This window comes from Falco naumanni, chromosome 4 (assembly GCF_017639655.2).
Source record: "Falco naumanni isolate bFalNau1 chromosome 4, bFalNau1.pat, whole genome shotgun sequence".
Classification (NCBI taxonomy): Eukaryota; Metazoa; Chordata; class Aves; order Falconiformes; family Falconidae; genus Falco; species Falco naumanni.
In genome coordinates, this window is record NC_054057.1 from 99,497,346 (window position 1) to 99,517,837 (window position 20,492).

Sequence of the window (20,492 nt, forward strand, 5' to 3'; positions counted from 1 at the left end):
CCCCAGGACCACACACTGCACGTGCCCTGCTGGAGCTGCCGCCCCACGGCTGGGGAAGGGGAGCCCAGCTTGTGCCTCAAGGCACTGGCAGGCTCAGCTCTCCCCCGAGCCTGCTGTCACGCAGGGTGTACCAGGCACCCAGCAGAGGCCACAGCACGGTCTCTGTGCCAGCAGGGTCAGAGAGAGTGGCCCCAGGCACAGGAATGTCACCTGCTCCAGCACAGAGTCCCTGCCCTTGTGTGTGGGTCCTATCATGCAGGACAGGGATGCCGCATCTCTTTGGATAACCTGACTTTATTAACACACCAAGGTCCTACCTGCACTCCCCCAACTCACACCTCTCCCGCCGCAGAGATGGCCAGTCCCCTCGCAAGCAAGATGCTGCACCACACTCCCCCAGCAGAGATCTGGCAAAGACACCCCCTGCCCCCCACCCCAGACGCAGCCAGTTGGGGACAGCCCAAAGACCCCACGGCACTGGAGGCTGGTGGGGGCCAGCAGCTCATGGAGGTGGGTGCTCACCATAGGCACCCCAGCCCAGATTGCCAGCAGCTGCCCAGGGGAGAGGAGCTCCAGCGGGGCTGAGAAGGGAAGCACAGAAGCCCTTCATGACAAGCCCGTCCAGCCCCAGCATGGGGGTGCAGTGCACGCAGCTCCTGGTGCATGGGCAGCTGGCATCTGGAGGCTCAGTGGGAGGCTGGCTGGAGTGACAGGGCTGGCCCAAGAACCATGGATCGTCCCAGCCCTAGGGGAGCACAAGGCTCCCACAGCAGCACGGCTGGGAGAGAAGGCCAGACCAGGACCCGTGTCAGGGCATCCTGCCCTTGCTGCAGTCTCCCAGCAGGTCTCCGCTTCTTTCTTAGGAGCCCAGCAGAGGCAGTCGATATTCCTGGGGGGCTCCCAGGCCCCAGCTGCACCGCAGCAGCTACGTCCCTTCCTGAGCAGCAGGTAGCCACAAGGTCTGCCCCATTTCCAGCAGGCAGCAAGAGTGACAGAGGGCAGAGGGGCTCCTGGTTCTGGGCTGCGCCTTGGCAAGGCAGCGGGCTAGCCACACAGCCCTGCCAGCTGGCACGGGAGATGCCAGAGCAGACAGACAGGAGCCGACAGCCCCGTGTTTCCCTCGGTGAGTCCTTCCCGAGTTTCTGTCCTGCCAGCCAATGTCTTTGTTGTGTAGCATCCTAGGATGGCGCGTGCCCCGGCAGTCCTGTTCCCACAGCTGGCCACGCTCCTGTGCCTATCTCCAGCGGGTCTGGTAAATGAGCGGGTAAAAGACGTTCAGGAAGAGAGCCACGATTGCGGCCGTGGTGGCCAGGACAAAGTATCTGATGCAGCCTTCATCTGGGTGCTGGGGGGTGCCCGGACTCCGCTTCTGGCCACGGGGCCTCCAGGAGTTTCTTGCAGGCCTTTGGGGTGCATCAAGCTGCAGCTCTTGTTCTTCAGCCTCCAGTTCCTGCCAGATCAGAGAAGCCTGCGATGTGGAAACCTGCGTCAGCACTTGGAGAACGCAACGGGCAACACCCCTTGCCATCCCCCGGGGCAGGCGGCTGCCTGCAAGCCCAGCCCCGTGCCCTGCCAGCCCGCCTCCCCATGCAGCACTGTCGCGGTCGCCCCCGCCCCTGCAGCTCTTCGGGGTCTCCGGTGCATGGGGTGCAGCCGGGCTCTGCTGGAGGGAGCGTGGGCAGCAGCCAGGCAGGGTCTTCGCGGGCCCGTGGGGACTGGAGCAGGCAGCTGGATCCCGGTGGAGCCGATATGCTGGCATTGGTGGGTCCAGGTGGCAGAGGGGGCAGGCAGCAGCCAATCATAGCCCAGCTTTTGTGATCCCAACAGGATCTTTCAGACAGCGGCCAATCCAGCGCCAGCTGGGGTGGCGGGAGCAGGAGGCGCAGTCAAGCACGGCCAGTCACAGCTCCGCTTTGGTGGGTGGGGATGCTCCGACAGCCAATCGTAGCCCAGCTTCCAGAAGGATTATCCACAGGTAGCCAATCACAGCCCGGCCCTTCACTGTGCCGTTGATCATACAGAGCAGGCGATCAGGGTGTAGGTCTCCGGAGGGCACTCGGTGCCTGGAAGGGTGCGGGTGATCCGAGGTGCTCAGGGACCCGCTGAGCCCTGGCAGGATCCAACGCGCCCCATCGCTGCAGGGGATCCGGCGCTGCCAGGGGCCCGACGAGCCCCGGCACCACGAGGGGACCCGGTGAGCCCTGGTGCTGTGGGGCGTACAGTGAGCCTTGGTGCCGCCTGGGCCCCCAAAGGCTCCCACCGCCAGTGTGGGATGAGCAGCACAGCCTTCCTGTTGCCCAGGCCACCCCCAAAAAGCAGAGCAGCTCCAGGACACACAGGTCCCCAAGGACAGGAACAGCCCCAGGCAGGCAGACAGCAACATGACAGCCCTGGGTCCCAGAGGCAGGCAGCTCCTGTCCCCAGCGGAGAGGGCAGAGCTGGTATGCCTAACCAGGGCCGGGCTGAGGGCTACGCGAGCCAGGTGAGCCCCAACAGGGCACACGCCTGCAGCAGTGCCAGAGCTGAGCCCAGCATCGCCCCCAGACCCTGCAGGGCCACAGGGGTGCCAAGCGTGGAGGGAAGAGCTGCAGCCTTCCCTCCTGTATCTGTATCTGATGTTCACACAAAGATCAGCCTGACCGTCTCCCCTCAGTACATGCCCAAAGCACGCTGCCGGCTGGCCCACCCCCGCCCTCCCGGGCAGCCCAGCAGCAGAGCTCACTCTGGCAGGTTTGTTTCTCTCCAGCACCTGGCAGCGGCTGCCAGGCTTCCAGCTCAGCACTGCCATTTGCCTTTTCTGCACCTATCTTGGCCCCAAGCTGGGCCTCAGCAGAAAGCGTCCCCCATCCTGCCAAGAGCAGCTGCGGCGGGCAGGTTCTCACTGCTCCCTGGCACAGCCAGCTCCCACTGCACCACTCACAGTCTTCCACTGGTGCAGTCACCGGCGAGGCTGGGCCCCCTCCTCCAGTGCCCTCCCACCAACACCTCCACCCTGATGATGGGAACCAGCTCTCCTGTGATTCCCTCAGGGCAGGGACCGTCCCAAGCTCACAGCCGGAACAGGGCAAGACAGGTCACAAAGCCTGGCCGACAAAAGCTCTTTCAGTGTTGGAAGAGGGGCAAGCACCGCACTGCGGCTGGGCTGGCAGAGATGGGCCAGGCCCTGCACATGGGCACCTGGGCACATTTCAAGGCTCTGTGGCTCCAACAGGGCCAAAAGGGACGCGAGCTCTCACCTGGCTGGCAGCAGCTTCGGCAGAGGGGGTGCGCTCGGCTCGGTGGTCTGGGGCATGCCCTGGGAGGGGTCTCTCCACAGGAGAGTTCCTCCGGCGGTAGAAGAGGACATATGCGTATCTGGTTACCACCTGGCTCTCGTCCACGGTGGTGACTGTGCTGTCATCGAAGAGCCGCCAACCTGAGAGGAGAGAAGGGTTAAGCAAGTGGACATGCCACGGCTGCAGGAGCAGGGGGGTGGCGAGGGTGGCAGATCCTCACCCACGTCACTGCGCTGGCTGTTCTTGTCATTGGGCAGGCGGGCGTACGCCGTGTAGTGCCCCCCAATCATGCCTCCATAGTGGTTGATCACAGCGTACAGGTCATACATCGGCAGCTGCTGCTCACCCTTCCGGCCAATGCAGAACTTGCTCAGGTCCAGGCTCCTGGGGAGAGGACACAGGGACCGTTGGGCAGTCAGCATTAGGCAGGGAGAGGCAAGGCTACAGGGCAGCACAGGCAGTGCCAACTCAGGCACCTTGTCCCCCAGGCTCTCACCGGACGGGGAAGTCCACCATGTCGTTGATCTTATCCCTCCAAATAAAGCTGCGGAAGGAGAAGCGCTTGAGCTGGATGATGAGGACGTTGGGGAGCCGCCACAGCATCAGCTGCTTGGAGGCCTCACGGTGCTGCTTGCACTTGGGGCAGTACCTGGGGGGAAGAGTGTGATCATTACTGGCATGGGAAGAGTCTCAGGTCTCGCAGCCCCGCCAGCCCCAAGGTTCCCCACATGTGGGACATCTCAGCACAGTCCTGTACAGCACTGGCATTGCTCTCTGCTGGCTTGCAGCCCCCCTCCCCAGTACACTGGGAAGGCCAGCCCAACACTCCTGGCCACCAAAAGAAACGGCATGCCAGCTTGGGCAGTTCCTGGGAAACTCCCACCCCTGCCTGAGCCCATGGGCTGGAACCCACCCTGCCTCCTTCCTCACCACGCTTCCTCTGGGGCCAGGACTTCAGGCTTGGTGAAGAGATTGAGGCACTGCTCCAGGGTAAAGTGGCCAGCCCGGGCTGCTTCGCTGGCTGAGCCTGGGTCCTCCACGCACTCCAACTCCTTGGACTCCACCAACACAAACTCCTTGAGGCGCTCATTGTTCTTCCATACCAGGGCGAGGGAGCAGTCATCTGTCAGGTCCAGGGGGGGTGTCACCTGCAAAGGGGCACATACTTCACACACCTGCTCCACCAGGCTGGGCCAGGCCACTCTGCTGGGCTTGGAGCCATATCACCCAACCCAGCTCGATACTGAGATCGCACAGTGCTGCCAGGAAGTGGCCCCACAGCCAGATTCACCACCTCAGGGCAGCAGAACCCCCCGACCAGCAGGGTGCAAGGCTGGCACAGCCCTTCTCAGCAGCATCTACATAACCAGCAGGTTATGGGATGCGGGCATCCCATTCAGACAAGAGGTGACCCAGAGATCACAGAGCCTCTGTGGATAAAGGACATTGAAGGGCACTGGTTTATTTGCTCAGAAAAGCAAGAACGTCATGCCCGAGAAGAGCTTGCAGGCAGCAGCTCTGTGCAGCAGAGTTCTGCCCTCCCCTGTACCAGATGCAGCTTTCACTGTCCAGCCTGGGGCCACTGTCACATCTGGGTTCACCTTGTACCAGGCAATCTCTGGCACCCTGGCCAGAGGCCACGAGGGGTGAAGGTGGCACTTTCCAGGGCTCTGGGCTCACCTTTATCTTCCAGTTTGTGCTCTCGGTTGGCAGCATCGATCTTGTTGATGTAGAACTGCGTGGCGCGGGCACTCAGCGAGTCTGGAGTGTGTTGGTACCCAGGGATGGCAGCTGTAAACAGGCAGGGACAGATCTGTGGTGGCAGTGCCTGTCTGCCCTGCATAGGGGCCAAGAATTTGCAGTGCCCCCACCCCCACCTCACATGCTACGCTCTTGCAGGAACACAACCACGTGCCCCATGTCCTTGACTATTTTTAGCAGGCGCCTGCCCCTGGCAAGCTGTGCTCCTCTGCCTGCCTTGCCCCTTCGCTGCACATTGCTGCCATCCTGAGATGAGTGTCTGGAAACGTGACAGCCAGGCAGCCGAGCGCGAGAGGCTGCTCCCATGCAGCTGAGTCAGAGCGAGGGAAAAGCTGTGCTCACAGCCCCCAAGGGGCTCAGCCCGCACCAGGCTCTGCCATCCCACAGGACTCAGAAGCTTCTGCCAGCTCCTGCCTTCCCACCCCTCCCACAACAACACAACACCCCAGCCTCGTTCCTCGTCAGGTCTCTGCTCTGCCCCATGGGCCCTGCCAGGGCAAGGCAGAGCGTGGCCAGGCAGGCATTTCGGGTGGGGCAGCACCGCCAAAACACAGCTCCCAGGGCCTCGTTTATGTCCCCAAGAGTCTCTAGACCAAGCTCACAAGGGAAGAATGGATGCTGTGGTGGGAGGTCACTCCAAGGAGGGAGAATTCCTCCAGTTTTGTCTTGGGGCTGCCTGGGCTCCTGGCACACAGCACCGCAGCACCTCTTACCTTCTGGCTTGAGGGCTCTCTCATAGGATGGCTCCTTCTCGCAACAGCTGTCGCCCTGTGTCTCCACGTGTTCAGAGAAGCCTGAATCCAAGCTCAGCAGGGAACTCCTGGCTGCCAGGACCTTGCTCCGGACAGTGCCCGTGTCCCCCAGGTCTGGATGCAGCTCAGGCACAGCTGGCGAGAGCGGGGGCTCCTGCAAGAGGCTGGAAGCCCTGTCCACGTCTCCCAGCTCAGAGGCAGAGGTGGCTGCTGCACAGCTGCTCTTGGCCAGAGGCTCCAGCTTGTCTGGGAGCTGAGGCTGCAGCCCCTGCTCCGGTGACATTCGGCCAAGCTGGAACGGAGGCTGGAACACGCTGACTGAGTACCTGGACAAGGAGGTGGCAGTCAGAGCTGGCCAGACACAGGGCTGAGCTCTCAGCTCTGGGGAAGAAGCACTCTCCTCTCCTGGACTCTCACCTTGCATAGCCCTCCAGCAGCTGTGCCAGGCGGGCATAGGTGAGGCGGGACTCTGGCACGCTGATGAGGAAGGGGAAACCGATGTTCTCAGGGCGGCACAAAGCCTTGTGGTCTGGCCAGTGTGTTTTCTGACACGCCCTGTAAGACACATAGCCCCTGCTGTAACACACACAGCCCCGGCATCCGTGACCATCCCCGGCAGGAGCATGGCAGAGCCAGAGGGGTGTGTTTTGGATGAGAGGAGCACCACAAGCCAGACTGATGACCTCCCAAAGGCAAGGCTTGTCCCACCTCCTCCCAGGGGCTGAGATCTCCCACCCAGCCCTCGAAGGCAGGAGACCCTTCCTCCCCACCAAGCACCAAGCTAACTCACACATTGCAGTAACCGACTCGATAGCACCTCGTGCAGCGCTTGAGCTTCTCATCATCTGGCAACTGCTTCTTCTGGCAGGCTGCACACTTGGCAACGGGGCCACTGGGCACCTGCGGACGCTGCAGGAGAAATGACCCATTGGGCAAGGAAGGGCACCTGGGCAGGACAAGGCAGCCTCGGTGGGCATCCGTGCTTGCTGCAACTAGCTGCCCTTGCGTGTAGCTCTTCCCTTCCTGCTCAGGCCCACTTGCAGGCTCAGCCTCCCTGCATACCTCCCAGTAGTCCCAATACTCCCTCTTACCTGCTGGACCTGCAGCTCCACCACCCGCTCCTTGGCCAGCTCTGGGGACAGCACCTCAAAGCAGAGCAGCAGGTCCGTAGGGGAGACAGTGTCCAGTGAGTTGGACGGCAGGAACATGCGGTGGAAGTGATTCTTGATCACCTGCCAGGAGAGCAGTGGAGCGTGGCCATGTGAGGGCTGCCCCATGCTGCTTCTCCTGAGAAAGCCACAGACCTCAGCTCTACAGCGAGCTGCAGGGACAGCAGCACCACAGGGACACTGTGCTCAGCTCACCACCCTGCCGGGGAAGGATGGACATTCCTTGCCCTACTGCGGTGGCCCAGCCCCCCTGAGCAGGTATTTGCCTAGCAGCACCCTCCGCCACTGCCACCCACGGAGAAAATTCGCCTCACAGACACGTCGGATATGGGCAAGCAACTGCCAGGGGCCATATTCCCTGCAGAACTGTGGGAGCCAGGGCACCCAGAAGAGCAGCCCATGGCTTGCCTCCCAGCTTGAGCACTCTCACCTCTGCCAGGCGCAGGTTCTCTGGTTTCACACGCACACTGTGGGCCACCGAGTTGAGTACCTCCATGGCACTGGAGTTCTCCTTGCTGATACTCACAAGGAACTGCCACCAAGAAAGTGCCACATCAGTCACACCATATCAAGGCATGCAAGCCCTTACTTAACACAAGGCTTAGCCTGTTGGCACATGACCAGCTGCCTGGAGCACCTCCAGGAGCCCTCTCAGGCTCCCTCCCCAGAGTAGATGGTGTAATTTACCTTGATAGGTTTCTTGTGCGGCTCCTTTGCAAAGTAGTAGACAGTCAGCACCTTCTGCTTCTGTGGGAGGGGCACAGGGAGGTACAGGAAGGGGTCAAAGGTGATGGACACCTGCAGATGCAAGAGCACGCTCAGTTGCAGTTCGTGCTTGTGGCTGAGATCAGTGGGGCAGCAACCCCGAGACCCAGCCCTGCCCTGTGAACTCTGCTCTCTGAGCGTCAGGAGCCTGGTGCTGCACAGCTAGCACAGGGACAGAGCCTCCAGGGCTGCCCTACCTTGGAACACACTGGGCACACCAGCTTGGATTTGTACTGGCCCTGGAAGAGGTCCACAATGAAAGAGTCATTCCTCATCTTGTGTCGTTGCCAGGCCTCTTCAGCTACCACCTGCAGGGAGAAAGGGCTCAGCACTGTGCTAAACCACCAAGGCCAGGGCTGTCTCCTGGTGACCTTGGGGAGGGACATCCTCACCTCGTCGGGCCTCCCATCCAAGTCAACAGTCTCTGTGTAGGGCTTGTTCTGGATGCGGTTGAGGTCCTCGTGCAGGCCATCAAGCAGGAAGGCCATGAACTCCTGAGCATCGTGCTGGGCATAGCCAGTGAACTGGCTGGCCTTGCTGGCCACGACTGCCTGGAGGTAGCACAGTAGTCAGGGCTGGCCAGCAGCTCCCTGGCAGCACCGGCTCTGCCCCATGCACAAAGCCTAGCTGCACCCACCCACATCCACCCAGCTCTCTGTGGCACTAGCAAGGCAGTCAGATGCCCACAAACGAGTGCTGGGGACCCACGGCAGCTCCTGCGTAGCTCTGGTGCCCTACCTTCAGTTTAGATGGCTGGAAGGCATGGTGCGTGCCCTTCCACAGCGCTCGAAGCAGCATGGCAAAGCCGATGGCCAGGCGCCCACCTGTCCCCAGTGGGTTGTTGTAGTTTATTTCCGACTCAAAGGACCGATCTGTAAGAGATGCAAGGAGAGTGAGAGCAGCTGCTGGCTGCACCATCCAAGTGGCAGGGCTCTGCTGGGCTCCCAGCATGGGCTCACCATGGAAGTAGTCACGTAGCTCCCGGGTGTTGGACAGGGACTGGATGACGCTGTTCATGAAGCAGGTGTTGCCCAAGTTCACCAGCCCCGTGAAGCCAGGCAGGCAGACCTTCTTCTTCTCATCTTCATCCTCATCATCCTCCACACTCTCAGCGCTCACCGGGCTGTGCGTCATCGGTGGCACCATGCATGTTGGTTTGGGCTGCCAAAGCAGAGGTGGTGTCAGGGTGCTGCGCTCGGGAGGGTCTCTCCGGGAACACCAAGTGAATCCGAAAGACCAAGGGACCAAGGTACCCCTCAGGCAGGACTGGAGCCATCATGCCATCTCCCACCAGGACTGGGATAGACAGGCAAACCACTGCCCCTAATCCTGACAGCTGTGACTAAGGAGTGCAACCGCCTCCTCCAGGAAGAGTTTGCCAGTCCCCAGAGCAACACTGAGGAGATGGGGTCCCACAGCAGGGATAAGTAGGCCAGCCCCCTTTTCCTCCAACCCAGGTAAAACCCAGCACAGCCCCACTCACCGATGGGATGTGTGGCTCTTGCTTCACTGCCACATGCTCTGGGGCTGTACGAGCTGCCACACCATCCAGACCCCCATCTTCCACACGCTGCTTCTCTTTGTCACTGGCTCGGGCCTCTTCCTTGCTGGACAGGGGGTGCTGGTTACTGCCCGGGGGGTTCTTGTCCAGAGGGGTAGGGCCTGTAGGCATGGCAACCTTTGCACCACCCACTGCACCTTAAAAAGGGGGAAGGGTGGGCCTGTGGTTAGCAGCACCGAGCGCTGCCCATGGCGGGGCTGAGCTGTTCAAGTCCATGCTCGCACACAGGATCTCTCCTGCCCCTCTTCCCCATGAACGAGGGAAACAGCAGTGCCCTTCCCCTAGCACTTGGTTTGCCTTGCCCCACACCGCTCCTCCCTGCACCCGCTCAGCCCCTCTCCTTCCCCACAACCCCACACCAGAGGACCTGGCACCAACCGGCAGCTGCCAGCGGTGGGGAGGGCCCATGCCCCACTGGGGTGCAGCAGGCAGGCAAGACAAGAAGGCAGGGTGCAGACCTCGTGTGGCTGGAGCCTCCAGCCCCCCCCAGCGCTGGCTGTGGCGTTTCTTCAGGCAGACGTCGATGCGAGACACCGTGAAGTTGTACGTGCACTGGTCTGGCTCAATAAGGTTCCTGCAAGACATGCAACAAGTCAGGGGTGCCTCAGACCCCCCCCCAGCAGCCTCAGACATGCCAAAGCCTCTGGAAGGCAGGGCCATGGCCTCCAGGCGGTAGGGACCCAGCTAGCACTGATCTTGAGGTGGCCCTGGTAGTGGCAGAAACCCTCGAGCCTGGCCACACTGAGCACACTGAAAGCCTCTTTCCTGACAGATCCATTCTCCTTGGCTCCACATGCCCCCTCCCGCTAGACAACCTGCCCGAAGAGCACACAGCCTGGTCTGTCTATGTCCCCAAGAGCTCTAAAGCATGCTGGGAGGAAAGTGTGGGCAAGGAAACACTAAGATTTCCTCTCCTGCAAGCTTCCATACAGAGCCAAGGCAGCCCAGGCTTGGGGCATTAGTGCAGCATGGTGTAAGAGAGACCCCCAGGTGCAGAAACGAGCATTCCCTGCACAGACCCGCTAGCTGGGACTGGCTCCTGCTCCAGCTCTGCACTCTCAGTTCCCTTGCCCTGGTACAGGCTAGAAGGACAGAAACCATACCTTAGCTTCACCTGCCACCGGAACACTGTGTGGGGCCCACAGCCAGGATGGAGGCGAAGGAAATTTGTGTCACTGCAAAAAAATCGGAAGCGAGAAGAGTTGAACAAACAAATAGCCCAGCCACACCCAGGAGCTCTGCAGCAGCCTGGCACCATGCCGAAGTACACTGGTACCTTGTCTGGAACACCAGCGTAAAGTCTTGTTCCCGGAACAACACCTTGGATGTCTCCTTATGGATCTCTTTCACATAGACGTGTACCACCACCAGGTCATTGCCCTTCTCATATGAATCATTCTTGACAAAGGTCAGGCTCACAAAAGGCTCTGGCTCTGAGCGGGGAAAGTCACAGAGACGTTGCTGAGGCAATGCTGCAGGCCGACCCAGGAGAGGTCCAGAGCAGATGGACCTTCCTGACCAGGCTGACCCCTAGGCTCTGGCCACTCACCATCAGCTGCTGCTTCCAGAGCCACGTCATCCTTGGACCAGTCCCTCTTCTCACTGTCTCTGCCTAGGGAAGGGGTGGCTGCTGGGATGGCCTTAGAACTCTCTCCCAGGACAGGTGTGCAGTCCCGGCCCCGCAAGGCCTCAGCAGGGCTGCCTGGCTGCAGGACTCTCTTCTCCACACAGGTGGCAATACGGTGGGGGAACACCTCTGTGGTAGCCGCAAGAGGTGGCATCTCCACAGGAACAGCCTCCTTGGCCAAAACCACAGCCTTTCAAGATGGAAGGACACAGTGAAAAAAACCAGACACCGTCACCCCTGAGCTGCCCTGGCCCACCTGCTGTGACTGCTGCCAACCAGGCAGGCACAGCTCCGCACTGCCCACTCGCCCCACACACTCCACGCTCAACCCATCAGCATCACAGTCCAACGACTGTGGGCTCCCCACATCACCCTCTCCTCCACCACAGCCAGGCCCATGCCAGCCCTCAGCACCACCCGTGGAACCCCAGAGCCCATCCTGTGGGCAGGGATGGGTCCCTGGGTGAGCAGCATCCCCTGCACAGAGGCTAAGGGACATGTCATGAAGGGACCCTGTCTGCCTGGGTCCTTGGGTACCTTCTCCAGTGGCAGTGCGAGGTCTGCAAGGGCTGTGGGCGCATCAACTTGGCTGGCTCTGCCATTCCGGCGGCTGCCTGCTCTCCCGCTGTGCCCTTTGCTGGGCTCCACATTCCCGCTGACTCTGGCATTCGGCTCCTCTTCAGTGGGAGCCACTTTGAGGTATACTGCCCGCTTGGCACTGGGGCCGCTCTGTGTCCCTGGGCTGGCTGGGCTTTTCCCTCCCAGGGCCTCGCTTCTTCCTGGAGCACGCTTGGGGTTGGAGGGCTCCCGCCGGGATCTCAGCAGCTCTGGGCCTTCAACCCTCGGTTCTTCAGGGGTCAGCTCTGCAGAAGCAGCTTTCTCCTTCCCATTCTCCCAGCACGTGGCCCCTTTAGCCAGCTCTTTGGATCCGTCTTTCCTCCTCTTCTGTGAAAAGCAGTGCAGCACAGTGGGAAGCTATCCAGGTAGCAGCACCTCTCATGCTCTCTGCCTGCCCCTCACCCTCACTCCTCCTTCCCAGAGCGTGCTGGGGCTCTCTGCTCCAGAACCTGGAGGCTATGTGGCAGGATGACAGCCCCCTCCCTAGGACAGAGGCAGCTGGCTTACTGCCCTCACGCAGCACATGGATGCAGGATGTACCCCCCGCCCTGGGCAGCTCAAGAGCAGGGAGTGAAACCCTCACCCCAGCTCCCTCAAGCTCCCTAAGTTCCCTCAAAAGGCAGATCCTCGCCTCCTCACCAGAAGAGAAGACCAGGTATGGAGTGGGATCTTCTTCTGAAGCACAAGCTGTAGAAAGTTGCCCTTCTTGCACTGGACCTTGCTGCAGGAGCTCTCAATCTCCTCGTAGAACTGACAGCTCCACTGGCGCCCATCTGCAAGCAGAGGGGGACCAGCACCTCAGGCAGCGCTCCAGGCAGCTGTCTGTTGTCCAGGCAACCTAACCCACAGCCCCTTTCACCTGGCCCAAAGATCAAAGGAGCACTCATCCAGAGCCAAGGAGGCTGCAGGCAGGCTGCCACCATACCCCAGGAAGCTTCAGGACTTCAGCCAGCTTCCCTGGATTTGCTTTGTACATCTGGCTGGCCTCCTTCCCAGAGGGAAGGCCCTGGACCTCCCTGCCCTCACAGGCACAGTCACTTTCCCAAAGGATATTCAGTCATCCCAGTGAACAGGGGACAGAAATACACCAACACAGCAGTGGGTAATTGTTCACTTGGTGCAGAGGCCAGGTCCTGCCCTCCCCAACTCCACACCTTTCCTTTACACTGCTCTTGTATTGGCCCTGCCCGCTGGCTGAAGCTATGCCAGCTGACAGCAGAGCACTGCCTCTGAAGGAAAGGTTTTACGCCTGTCCGGATCAGCCCCATGTCTAGCCCAGAGTTACACCAAGCCCCGCTGGAGTAACGCCTGCAGCAGTCGCTCCATTCCCCATACCTGGTAGTTTGACCACACAGTCTGTGTCAGTGAAAGCAGCGTCCACATCCTCCACCTTCAGAGCTCCACTGCCCAAGTTCAGCTTGACAATGATCTCATCAGCATTCTGCTTCCAGTCCAGCAGCAGCTCTAGGAAGGGGGAGGGAAATGTCACCCACTTGCTGGGGCACGAACCTTCAGTGCCCACTCCTTGGCTGTGGAACACGAGCCTGAACGCACACTCGGTTCAAGGAGGTCAGCACAGGGGACACAGATCATGCCAGTTAACTGGGATGCTCACAACCTGCTCTCATCTGACAGGCCACAAACAAGAGCACATGTTGCAGCAGGGCAGGCGAATCCTGGTGGGAACCAGAGAGATCAGAAAGGCAGCACTGCTCTCAGCCCCATCACATGCAGCAATGGTGGCTGAGAAAAAGGGGTGACTCCTGCGAACTACAAAGCAATTGCTACTTTCCCAGGGAACGAGGAAGCCACAGAATTACTCTGGGGGATTCAAGTGGACTGACCACAATCAGAAATTGCCACTTCCCCTTTGCATATGCAAACCAAGCAGCCAAGCTGCAATCACCGAAGTACTGTACTCCTGCCAGGTAAGTACTGCTAACACAACTGAAACACGGGCAGACCCGCCAGCTGCCAAGAATGCCACACCCAGGGAGAAAACGGTGCAGCAGCGTCACTCTGCTGCAGGCAGAGCCTCCATAAGGTGCCTGCCAGGCTCCAGGTCTGGCCCTGTGGTGTGCTGAAGTCTTCCAGGCAAAAAGGTGATTTCCACCACCTTAATTTCAGTCAGGTTTATTCTACCCTCTGTAGTGTGAGGATGTCCTACTCTGTCCTAAAAGCAGGCCTGGACCAAGGCAGAAAACAGCCAACAATGCCTGCTGGGTGACATGGCTTGGGATTTTCCCAGCCCAGCATGGTGCCCTGCTCTGAAACAAGCAGGACAGATGCCAGCGGCAAGGCATCCCAGGGCTGTGCTCAGTGGCACTGTGACACCTGAGTTGGAAAGCAGCCTGCCATGTACCCAGCACCTCTTCCTTGCAGACAGCCCTTCCCAGCCACGTGCACACTCCTCCACCCCTGGGAAGGCTGTGTCCTGCTAAACTGAGGCAAGGGAGCACTCGGGTTAGTTGTACTGAATGCCGGAGCATGGGACAACAAGGTGAGAGCTTCAGATCCCTCGGCAAGGGCACTCCACGGCCATGCACTGACAGCCGGTGCACACCTCGACTTACCCTCCTCTGAGTCCTTCTCCTGGGCAGTCTCAGCCTGCTCGAGCTCAGGGCGAGACACTGGTGGGCAGAGAAGCAGAGCGCGGGCAGGTCTGTCATTCTGTCACAGAGCATGGGTCGGCACGCTGATGCCCAAAATTTCACACATCACCTCCTTCTCCCCTGAACCTCTATACAGGCCTTTCATCCTGCACACGCTTCTCATTTCCCTCCTCTGCCCCCTCACACCTCTCCTTTCCCCAGAGACCTGCCTGCAGCACCACAGCAAGTTAGCCCACAGGACAGCTGCTCTGTGCCACACCACCATATCCCAGTCTAATCAGCACCACCACAGCAGGAGCAACACATTACTGCACCACGCAGACAGTGCTGCTTTGAGGCACGTCTCAGTGTGGAGCTTGCGGTAGCTAGGCTGTGTGCCCCTGCTCAGCACACCAGTCAGCCTCCAGCCGTATAGAGGGAGTCCTGCCTTGATCTGACAGGGAGAACCTGATGTTTGGTTGTGTTCAAACCAATTCTGCCATAACGAAAGAACCATGCAGCCCAGCTGCACTTCAACATTGCCATTCCTGCACAAGCTGCCAGTCTCTGTGGCCAAAACCTCCTTCCAGCTCAGGCTGGGGAACCAAACTGACCTGACACCTAATCCCTGCTCCCCACAGGATTACCTCTGACAGCTAGCAGCATCTCAGGGCCTCCTCCACCCCCACAGAGCAGTGAGCTCTGCCAGGCAAGGGGCTCAAAGTGACAGCACCTTGTCCTGGAGCAGAGAAAAAGCAGCAGTGGAAGCTGTGATCTCCACCGTGGAGTGCTCAGAGGGCTGTCACTGCCTCACTCGACTGTCTACAAACCAGTAAGAAACCTCTGCTGAATGTCACGGTCACCGGTGCAAAGGTACTGGTTGGGCTGGCAGTGTGAGAAGTGCTGCAGCAGCACTGCCTGGATGATCTACAGCTTGCTCCAGCTCCTCACCACCCCTGCACAGAGGGGATGGAGACAACACAGCTGCACCACAGCCCCCAGGAAGGCAGGAGCCCCACTGTGTCAGAAGGTGCAGAGGGTCAGGTGTTACCAGAGATACCGCACAACTCCCATGTGAGAGAAGGCACAATGCTGCACTCTGCACTGTCGGATTTTGCAGAGACCGCAGCCAGCTGTTCCAGCAAAGACCTCAGCAAACACTCATTTACTTTGGCCTATAAAACACCTTGTGATTTTGAGGTTACAACGGCCATAATGGAGCAGTCACAGAAATCAAGCAGTTTTCCAGAGCTGCAGGAATTCTTGCTTGCATCCTGCCCACAGGCATTCCCTGCATCTGAAGTATGGTTTTTGTTATCAGGTACACAGCAGCTACAGAGGGAATTACTCCACAGCAACTATTTCACTTGAGTCACGCCTTGCCCTGACACTGAAGCTAAAGCACCAGCCCCACCCGCAGGCCTCGCACTCGGCAGGTGCTGTGAGCACCTGGTCACTGCCTCAAAGCATCTGGCCTCAGCAAACCGATCAGAAAGCAGCATCACCTCCAGCTGCAACAGCACCCACAGGATTCAGTCCCACTCCCTCTGTATCAGGGCAGCTCAGCCCCAGCCAAAATCAGAGTCTAGAAACAACTACCAAGGCCCACTCCAGGCTTACGCCAACAAGGCCAAAGGCCTGACCTTCCTCACATAGCTGGGGCTAAGTAGCACCCAAAGGAAGGAGGTTACAGGTCCAGGGAGGACACTGTGCTGAAGAGGATCCCACATCACACGGGTTACCATAAGCTGCAGGAAGCGATTAGTTAAATCTGCTTATCCTGCAGCAGATGGCTGTGAGGCTCCCACCCTGCAGGGCCAAGAAACCACGGGCCTGCTTGATGCAGTGCTGCTGAGGGGCTCTCACCTTCCTTGCTCTCCTGGTTGGCTCGATCCTTCTGCTTCTTCTTGTTGGTGGCATCATCCAAGCCCCGAGACACTCTCCTCTGGCCAGGGGCATTGGTGCTGCTGGACATCTTCAGCCGTTTGGAGGACACAAACGGCCCGCCGGGGTCAGTAATGGAGTCTGGGTCAGGGGTGCGACGTTTTCTTCCTGGCCCAGCTATCTTGGCGACTCTCTGTGGTCAAACTCTCTGGCAAGGAACTAGTGGCCTAAATAGAAGAGAGAACGAGCATGGCAGGAGAAGGCGGCCCAACAGCATCAGGATCCACTCCCTGCCCCAGTGCTGGGCCCTCCCAGGGCCAGTGCCCTCACATGACCTTCACTGTGGTGCTTGTGGGAAGCCCCACACAGTGCTCAGTGAGGAAACCTACCTCATCACAGCTGTTACAATGCTTACTGCCAAAACCATGGGCTTGTCAGAGCTCCCAAGATACAACCGGGGGTCTTCCATATGTGGCACACATTAAAAACCTGGAAAGCAATTGTTATGCTCATGGCTCCCACTACTGCAATACTGGCCCAGAGGAGCCACCAGGGCTAACAACATCTGGAGGCAAAGTCGAGGGTGAGGAGGGAGGCCCCAATCTGCAAAACTGAGCCTCCAGGGTTAACTGGGGCAGCCTGCCCCACAGCTCAGAGCAGCAGCTATTTCAGTCAAACAGTGCCCTATGTAAGAGGGTGGGAACAGCAGTGAGTAACACCCTAAGAAGGAAGAAAGGGGAGAAGCAGGAGCAGACCCGGGACAGTCTCCCATGACAGATGAGAGCAGAGCTCCCTGGCAAAAGGATCGTTCCTCCCCCTCCGCCCACCAGCTGGGAGCTTAACAAGCACGGCTGCACCTTGCATATTCATGTCCCCGCTGGTTTACAGACAGCGTCAGCGGGGCCTGGCCTGGAAACAGGACACCTCTGCTCTGCCTGCCCCAGGGAGAGGGCAGGGCAGGCAGGGCGCTCCCCCCTGCCCCCTCAGACATGCCCTCCCAGGCAGAACCAGATCCCCTACAGGGTTTGGGAGCTGCCGGCCCAAGGGCTGGTCTCAGTTTCACTCTCCGGTTTCTCCCTCGAGCGTCCACGGCTTTGTCAGAGAAGAGCTAGAACAACCCACTGAAAACAGTCCCACTCGAGCTTCCTCCCTTGGTGCCCAAGCTGTACGCCCTGACCCCGGCAGCACTCACCAGTCTGCAGGGGTTTGCTGCGGGGGGGGCAGGCCCAGCCACACGGATCCTGCACACCCCCAGGTGCTGGCAGCCTGCAGCAGCTCCCAGCGTGCTGATTTCACACCCCATCCCACGGCCCTGCTCCCATCTGAGGACAGAGCTGAGCCCAACAGCATCTTTGTCTAGTCCAGCTCCACCCGAGCCTGCATCCCTCTCAGTGGGAGGCAAGCCATGCCCTCAGGAACACCCTGTTCTGCCCTCACCCCTGTACCAGGCACAGATCCCACAGCTCTGCTCAGGCACAGCCGGGGGCAGGAGGCACCTCCAAGGGAAGCATGCAGTCAGAGGGAGCAAACTGGCAGCTCTGTGCTGCCTACCCCACGTTGCTGGGGCATTTGTGTTCTAGAAGCGCTCAGGGCAACAAGTAGCCACAAACGTGGAGTCATAGCCACAAACTGCAAGGAACCCCAGAGAGCAAAACAGTCCTGCTCTGCCCTCAGCTCTGGCAAAGCCAGCCCCACAACAGGTGCTGTGCCCAAACCACTTCTCTTCAGGCCAACCCACCCTTGTAACCAAGAGCCACTGAAGCTAAACGAAAAGCTCAAGCGCAGAGTCCAGCCTGGCTGCCTGGCACAGACGACCTCCACCACACGCAGCAGAGGGGCCCAAAATGACCTGGAGATGGGGATGCTGAGCAGGGCCTGGCATCAGGTCAGAGACCTTGAAAGTGTGTGGGAGGACAGCAGGGACACCCCCAAGCTGCTACACACACTGAGTCTCCCCAGGACGCGGCAGCACCTCTGGTTGAAGAGGGAACGGGAAAAGGCCCCTTGCAGCAAACACGGCAGTGGTCTGCCAGGCTGGGCCTCAGTGCCAGCAGCACGCTGTTGCTCAGCTCCAGTCCCCACCAACGCTGAAACAGGTTGGCTACAGGTGCTCCCCAGCACTGAGAAAGCTAACCTGAGCTAGGCAAACGCGGGAAAGCATTTTTTGCTGAATGTCTTTTGCTTCTAGGGCAAGAGCCCCAGGAGGAGCAGGAGACAAGAAGCAGCGACTGCTTTGTGCAGGGCCAGACAAGGCTCCACCTCCTCCTTCCTGTGCCTCCAAAGGGATGGCACAGGGTAACCGTTGTACAGGGTGACAGCAAGCTCTGAGAAGAATCCTGGAGGGCTGAGAAGGGATTGCCCTCTGCCCAAAAGGGGGCAAGGAGGAGAGTCAGGGGTGCATGTCTGCTGTCACTCCTCTGGGAGAAGCCTACTGTTCTCATGCCTCACTGAGGGCTCGGCTCCCTCGGGTGTTTTGCCGACAGTTATTCCTAATGGCAGGCAGGAACCAAGCAGGCCTGGAGCTCTGCCCAATTCCAGCCACCAGACTGATGGCAGCCTGAGGCTGCTGTGGGCACTGTGGGGTTTTGGAGGGCTGCAGGCAAAGCACAGGTTATTCCCATTCACCTACTCTAATCCCTGAAACTTTCTACTTCTCTGCCATCAGGAAATATGCAACCAGGCAGGAACGTTCAGCCCCAGGGTGTGCAGGGGCATGGAGGTTTTGGCACCACTAACATTGGCACTGTAGAAGATGCTGCCGGGGAGAGATGGTGAAAGGCCACCTTGGCTGGATGCCAGGTGTATCTCTGAGAAGCACCCGATGGGCTGGGCGCTTGTACAGAACCTTACTCAATCCTTCTCTCGAGCCAGGAAAGCCTGACCACGCTGCTGAGAGAGAAGGCCCTCTGCTCTCCCAGCTTTTGTGCCACTGCAAGCACCCACGTGGCTAAAGCGCGTACCAGATCAAGATGCCAGCCAGAGTGAAACTGTTTTCTCCCAGGTGTGTTTTACCCTAGAGCAGTTCCCCAACCCAGTTTATGCTAGGGTTGCACAGGTGCTTTCACTGGCCAGAGTAAAGGGAAAACTCAGAAATGGGAGCAAAGGGCCAGGGAGGAGGGCTGCCCCTTCCCATGGCAGCACCAGACCAGGCTAGCATACAGGGAATGACAAAAAGTGCACAAGATGCAATTTGCCCTCCACTGTATTTGGAGTGCATTTAGCATTTGGTGGGAAGAGGTCCCTGGGTTCTTCCATGGAGCACCCTCCTCTCAGTGTCCAAAGGCCTTTACTGGGGGAGCTGTGGTGGAGGTTAACTGTCCCCCAGTTTCATCGTTCCACAGACTTCTGGCTCCTCTGCATCCCAAATACAGCTGACAGAAACACTTCCCTCATGCACACAAGGACTTCTGTTGCCTTCCGCTTCTTGTCCCCCCAAGGGATCAGAAATCACAAGAATCACGCTTGTCTCTTCAGTTCCCCAGCACACCTGACACACACGCTGAGCAAGGACAAGCACAGAGCTGCTAAGGGCAAGCGCCCAACTCAGCACTACCACAGAAAATGTTTCCAACCCGTGTGGAAATCACAATACACATGGCAGCAGTGAGACCTTACAGCTGTGCTGCATGGGGAGCCTGGCAGGCCCAGTTCCCCCCAGCCCCTAACCAGTCTCTGAGGAAGAGGAGTCCAACCAGACAGCAGCCGGTAGTGGGCCCCCGGCCTGTCCTGCGCTGCTGCCCAGCTTCAAGCATTCGGGGGCAGCAAAGGGACGGGGAACAGCAGTTCTGCCCAGCCGCCCGAGGGCCCCAGGCCCGGGCAGTGCCCTCACGCAGGCCAAGCACCGGGTGACCGGCAGCGGCCCAACACCCAGCTCCCGCCTGAGGCTGCCGCCCTCGGCCCGGCGGCGCTGCCTGTCCCCCCCCGCCCCCAGCTCCTGCCGCCCACCAGCCCCCTCGCCTCAGGCCGCTCTCACCCCACCGCTGCCGCCATCCGCCAGCCCCTCCCGCACCGCCACGCTCCCCACCGCACCGGCCCTGCCTCCCGCCCCCGGGCCGCATCCCAGCCTCCTGCCGCCCCCGGGCCCTGCCCGCCGCCGCAGCTCCGGCCCTCATCCCGCGCCGGCCCCGGCCGCCGCTCCCCGCCCCGCTGGGCCCCACCGCCGCCCCGGCCCGGCCGGTCCCGGCCCGCCCCGCACTCACGGCCCCGCCCGCCGCTCCGGTCTGTTTTGTTTCGAGCCGAAGTTCCGAGCGGGCCGACTCAGGAGACAGGCCCAAGCCCGTGACGCACTTCCGGAAGCCGGCGGACGCGGCCACGTGACGCGAGAGCGCGGCGGAGAGGAGCGGTCATGTGACGCCGGACGGGGCCGCTCGCCGGCCCAGTGCCTCCCTCCCCGCGGCGCCCGGCCCGACGGCACTATGGCAACGACGCCTGCCGTGACGTCACCGCGGCGCCCGAGGGGCGCTCCGCCCCCAAGGGCGGGCAAGGGCGC

General features: G+C 60.1%; 1 protein-coding gene across 1 annotated transcript; it reads right to left on the minus strand.

The window, feature by feature from the left end:
- Window positions 1–278: 278 nt before the first annotated feature.
- Window positions 279–19,914, minus strand: USP19 (ubiquitin specific peptidase 19). Its single transcript, XM_040591546.1, has 26 exons — window positions 15,986–19,914; window positions 14,102–14,158; window positions 12,864–12,992; window positions 12,168–12,301; window positions 11,448–11,855; window positions 10,833–11,100; window positions 10,560–10,716; window positions 10,387–10,458; window positions 9,742–9,857; window positions 9,206–9,420; window positions 8,682–8,883; window positions 8,461–8,594; window positions 8,115–8,273; window positions 7,920–8,030; window positions 7,645–7,755; window positions 7,388–7,489; window positions 6,880–7,020; window positions 6,579–6,697; window positions 6,206–6,343; window positions 5,750–6,114; window positions 4,945–5,066; window positions 4,206–4,423; window positions 3,772–3,924; window positions 3,496–3,659; window positions 3,237–3,415; window positions 279–1,468 (listed from the first exon to the last, which is right to left on the minus strand). The coding sequence occupies exons 1-26, from the start codon at window positions 16,092–16,094 to the stop codon at window positions 1,235–1,237; spliced, it is 4,317 nt and encodes a 1,438-aa protein (XP_040447480.1). The 5' UTR covers window positions 16,095–19,914; the 3' UTR covers window positions 279–1,234.
- Window positions 19,915–20,492: the final 578 nt, after the last annotated feature.